We start from the raw sequence: 6,000 nt of genomic DNA, 5'->3' as shown, positions 1-6,000 counted from the left end.
ATGGGCTCAGGAACACTTCATAAAACCTCTGTCAGTAACTACAGTTGGTCGCTACATCTGTAAGTGCAAGTTAAAGCTCTACTATGCAAAGCAAAACCCATTTATCAACAACAACCTGAAGTGCCGCCAGCTTCACTGGGCCCGAGATCATCTAAGATGGACTGATGCAAAGTGGAAAAGTGTTCTGGGGTCTGATGAGTCCACATTTCAAATTATATTTGGAAACTGTGGACGTGGTGTCTTCTGAAACAAAGAGGAAAATAACCATCCAGATTGTTATAGGCGCAAAGTGTAAAAGCCAGCATGTGTGATGGTATGGGGGTGCATTAGTGAACAAGGCATGGGTAACTTACACATCTGTGAAGGCACCATTAATGCTGAAAGGTACATACAGGTTTTGGAACAACATATGCTGCCATCTAAGCGCCTTCTTTTTCATGGGCGCCCCTGCTTATTTCAGCAAGACAATGCCAAGCCACATGTTACAACAGCGTAGTTTCATAGTAAAAGAGTGCGGGTACTTTCCTGGCCCGCCTGCAGTCCAGACCTGTCTCCCATGGAAAATGTGTGGCGCATTATGAAGCGTAAAATAGGACAGCGGAGACCCCGGACTGTTGAAGGACTGAAGCTCTACATAAAACAAGAATGGGAAAGAATTCCACTTTCAAAGCTTCAACAATTAGTTTCCTCAGTTCCCAAACGTTTATTGAGTGTTGTTAAAAGAAAAGGTGATGTAACACAGTGGTGAACATGCCCTTTCCCAACTACTTTGGCACGTGTTGCAGCCATGAAATTCAAAGTTAATTATTTGCAAGAATAAAAAATAAAGTTTTAGTTTGAACATCAAATATGTTGTCTTTGTAGCATATTCAACTGAATATGGCTTGAAAAGGATTTGCAAATCATTGTATTCTGTTTATATTTACATCTAACACCATTTCCCAACTCATATGGAAACAGGGTTTGTATTCAATTGAGGTCGGTGTCTAGCAGGACCGATAATCACCATTTCCCTTTTCTTGGCGTTGAGTTGCAAAAATTAGTGGACATCCATTGTTTAATTTGATGAAGACACGCCTCCAGCTGACTACCATGTGGCGTGTTGGTCAGCTTTAGGGTCGTGTAGAGTGGGCTGTCATCATCATGACAGTGAAAGCTAACACCGTACTTGTGTATGATGCTGAAGAGTGCAGGGTTATATATATTTGTCATCCTACACTGAAGATAAAGAATCTCCCTAAACAAAAACACAAATATACTTGACAATAGAAAACCAGCTGCGTGCCTCAAAATGGCCCCGGAGCCACATTTTAGACACCCCCGTTCTTATCCTTTTCAGTCCAATGTATGTGTTTTTTTTAAACCTTTGAAAAATGTGTCAAATGTAGTGATGATGCTTTCATTTGACACAAGTCTGTTTTGTTTCCCCCCACAAGGAGCCCGAGTTAATGCCAAAGATAACAAGTGGTTGACTCCTCTTCACCGCGCCGTGGCCTCGGGCAGTGAGGTAACCACCATGCATGTCCCCTCATGGTTGGCTCATTAGAGAGCAGCCTAGGGAGTTGTTGATGCCAGCAATGATTATTGTCACTCTTGTGCTGGAGAAAAGAGAGACAATGCAGGGCGGTGTACCTAATCTACTGGCATGCAATTGTACAACATAGACTGACCATACGTCCTCTTTTCCCCGGACATGTCCTCTTTTGCACCACTGTCTGGGGTGTGCGGGCGGGGTTTCGTATCAAGGTTGCGTGTATTTTCAATGTACGTACAGGGTTAAGAGGGGTTATAAACAATACAAATTGCGAAGGTGTGCGAACGCAACAACATTTGTGAGGGAGGGGAAGAGACAAGAGGAAGTGAAAGAGGGAGGCAGTGAATTTTTCGACAATCAAGGTGTACTTGGTCAACAGCCATACAGGTCACACTGAGGGTGGCCGTATAAACAACTTTAACACTGTTACAAATATGCGTCACACTGCGAACCCACACCAAACAAGAATGACAAACACATTTCGAGAGAACATCCGCACCGTAACACAACAGAACAAATACCTAGAACCCCTTGCAACACTAACTCTTCACCCCCGAATACGTCACATCAAATATTCCACTTTGAAAAATATTTTTGGTGGAAGATTTTGCATATTTTGTGTGTTTGCCATGAAAAAACATTGTTTTGTTTGACAAAAAGGGTGGAAAACAAACAAAAAAAGATTTTAAAATGAGTAATAGATACTAGTGGTTTAGGGCTATACAAAGTAAACATAAATTGATTGATTGATTGAAGTTGATGTCGACTCCAGAGATTTAAGCGTTAAATATAAAATGTAAGTATGCCCTGGCACACCATTATCATCATTTCATGACCCACTTCTACACTTTTATACTCAAATAATCACAGCTACAAAGTCTTCAATAAAAACATAGAAAAAACTAGCAGCAACGGTAAAGTTTAGATCCATGAAGGAAAGAAGAAAGTGAATGAATGTTTAGAACTGAATATATTTACATTTGCTAACAAATGTGTCTTCTTTTTTTATTATTTCTTTTAATGAGTTAAGTTACGTTTATGACAACCTTTTTCCAAAACACAATCATAAAATGTGAGATATAAGAAGACAATGCACACCTCGATCATTTGTTTTCAAAACGCTTATTAAAAAACCCATTAATTTACTGTGGGACCCCATTTTTATGACTTGGGGGGTCCTCACATCAACACTGCTGTCAACTGAGGACAAAGAATGCTTTATTCAAATATTAATATATAGCAAGTTGAAGTATTATTGGCAAATGTTCACCTAGCACCTGGAACGCATAAATGTGTGTCCTCTTTTTGACATTTCACTATATGCTCAGTCTAATAATACACAATAGTCCTAATAATACACAATAGTCCTAATAATACACAATAGTCCTAATAATACACAATAGTCCTGACCTTGACACACACATATATGTGTGTCCTCTTTTTGACATTTCACTATATGCTCAGTCTAATAATACACAATAGTCCTAATAATACACAATAGTCCTAATAATACACAATAGTCCTAATAATACACAATAGTCCTGACCTTGACACACACACATATATGTGTGTCCTCTTTTTGCCATTTCACTACATGCTCAGTCTAATAATACACAATAGTCCTAATAATACACAATAGTCCTAATAATACACAATAGTCCCGACCTTGACACACACACATATATGTGTGTCCTCTTTTTGACATTTCACTACATGCTCAGTCTAATAATACACAATAGTCCTAATAATACACAATAGTCCTAATAATACACAATAGTCCTAATAATACACAATAGTCCTGACCTTGACACACACACATATATGTGTGTCCTCTTTTTGCCATTTCACTACATGCTCAGTTTAATAATACACAATAGTCCTAATAATACACAATAGTCCTAATAATACACAATAGTCCCGACCTTGACACACACACATATATGTGTGTCCTCTTTTTGACATTTCATTATATGCTCAGTCTAATAATACACAATAGTCCTAATAATACACAATAGTCCTGAACTTGACACACACATATATGTGTGTCCTCTTTTTGCCATTTCACTACATGCTCAGCCTAATAATACACAATAGTCCTAATAATACACAATAGTCCTGACCTTGACACACACACACATATATGTGTGTCCTCTTTTTGACATTTCACTACATGCTCAGTCTAATAATACACAATAGTCCTAATAATACACAATAGTCCTAATAATACACAATAGTCCCAATAATACACAATAGTCCTAATAATACACAATAGTCCTAATAATACACAATAGTCCTAATAATACACAATAGTCCTAATAATACACAATAGTCCTAATAATACACAATAGTCCTAATAATACACAATAAGCAAAGTGCAAGGTGGACATAAATGGACCAATCCCTGGTGAAGTGTATTTTAACGTGCTATGTGCTAATTATTTTTTTCTATTGCAGGTTCTTTCTCATGATGTTTGTCTTTGCAGGATGCAGTGTCGGTGTTGTTGAAGCACAGCGCCGACGTCAACGCCAGGGACAAGAACTGGCAGACGGCGCTCCACGTGGCGGCGAGCAACAAGGCGGTGCGCTGCGCCGAGGTCTTAGTGCCACACCTCAGCAACGTCAACGTGTCTGACCGGGCGGGGCGCACTGCTCTGCACCACGCTGCCTTCAGCGGGCACACCGAGGTCGCTGTCTGCCTCACTCATGTTTCGCACACGCTGGCGGATTGTTCAATTGACTTTGGCGTTTACAGATGGTGAAGTTGCTGATGTCCAGAGGAGCTAACATTAATGCCTTTGACAAGAAGGACAGGCGGGCCATCCACTGGGCAGCCTTCATGGGTGAGACACCATCTTACAGGTCTATTAAATACAGCCTAGATGGGTGAGACACCATCTTACAGGTCTATTAAATACAGCCTAGATGGGTGAGACACCATCTTACAGGTCTATTAAATACAGCCTAGATGGGTGAGACACCATCTTACAGGTCTATTAAATACAGCCTAGATGGGTGAGACACCATCTTACAGGTCTATTAAATACAGCCTAGATGGGTGAGACACCATCTTACAGGTCTATTAAATACAGCCTAGATGGGTGAGACACCATCTTACAGGTCTATTAAATACAGCCTAGATGGGTGAGACACCATCTTACAGGTCTATTAAATACAGCCTAGATGGGTGAGACACCATCTTACAGGTCTATTAAATACAGCCTAGATGGGTGAGACACCATCTTACAGGTCTATTAAATACAGCCTAGATGGGTGAGACACCATCTTACAGGTCTATTAAATACAGCCTAGATGGGTGAGACACCATCTTACAGGTCTATTAAATACAGCCTAGATGGGTGAGACACCATCTTACAGGTCTATTAAATACAGCCTAGATGGGTGAGACACCATCTTACAGGTCTATTAAATACAGCCTAGATGGGTGAGACACCATCTTACAAGTCTATTAAATACAGCCTAGATGGGTGAGACACCATCTTACAGGTCTATTAAATACAGCCTAGGTGGGTGAGACACCATCTTACAGGTCTATTAAATACAGCCTAGATGGGTGAGACACCATCTTACAAGTCTATTAAATACAGCCTAGATGGGTGAGACACCATCTTACAGGTCTATTAAATACAGCCTAGATGGGTGAGACACCATCTTACAGGTCTATTAAATACAGCCTAGATGGGTGAGACACCATCTTACAGGTCTATTAAATACAGCCTAGATGGGTGAGACACCATCTTACAGGTCTATTAAATACAGCCTAGATGGGTGAGACACCATCTTACAGGTCTATTAAATACAGCCTAGATGGGTGAGACACCATCTTACAGGTCTATTAAATACAGCCTAGATGGGTGAGACACCATCTTACAGGTCTATTAAATACAGCCTAGATGGGTGAGACACCATCTTACAGGTCTATTAAATACAGCCTAGATGGGTGAGACACCATCTTACAGGTCTATTAAATACAGCCTAGATGGGTGAGACACCATCTTACAAGTCCAACTGACCTTTCAAATGTGGGCTCCTGCAACTGAGCTCTGATTGTGCAGATAATGGACCTACTCTGCAAAAACTGAAATCTAAGTAAGATGAAATATCTCAAATAAGGATGTTATTTGCTTATTTTTTGTCTGATAAAATAAGCAGATTTGATGTTAGAGCAGACCTGGACACATTAATGCCCGTTGAGCTTTTCAATCTGGCCCGTCGGACATTCCTTAATAATTATTTTAGATCTTCAAGATGGAAAGTGTAGTTCTCATTATGATGTGTGCTCATCTTTTATAATGACTGCAAGTCTTCAACTATAATAACTATTTCAATGATTGCAATATGCGCTTATGGATGATGTACTAGTTATTATGCTCATCTAATTAGTTACTATGGTCATCTAATTAGTTATTATGCTCATCTAATTAGTTACTATGGTCATCTAATTAGTT

General features: G+C 39.8%; 1 protein-coding gene across 1 annotated transcript in view; it reads left to right on the top strand.

Annotated features, from left to right (window-relative positions):
- Nucleotides 1-6,000, top strand: part of LOC133540224 (serine/threonine-protein phosphatase 6 regulatory ankyrin repeat subunit A) — a 75,481-nt gene that overhangs the window by 24,562 nt on the left and 44,919 nt on the right. Inside the window, exons 4-6 of the mRNA XM_061882808.1 lie at nt 1,437-1,507; nt 4,018-4,218; nt 4,287-4,374. Coding sequence (XP_061738792.1) covers nt 1,437-1,507; nt 4,018-4,218; nt 4,287-4,374 — 360 coding nt within the window. The remainder of the gene's footprint in view (nt 1-1,436; nt 1,508-4,017; nt 4,219-4,286; nt 4,375-6,000) is intronic.

The sequence above is a fragment of the Nerophis ophidion genome, linkage group LG21, assembly GCF_033978795.1.
Source record: "Nerophis ophidion isolate RoL-2023_Sa linkage group LG21, RoL_Noph_v1.0, whole genome shotgun sequence".
Lineage (NCBI taxonomy): Eukaryota > Metazoa > Chordata > Actinopteri > Syngnathiformes > Syngnathidae > Nerophis > Nerophis ophidion.
This window is presented reverse-complemented; position numbering and strand designations above follow the sequence as displayed.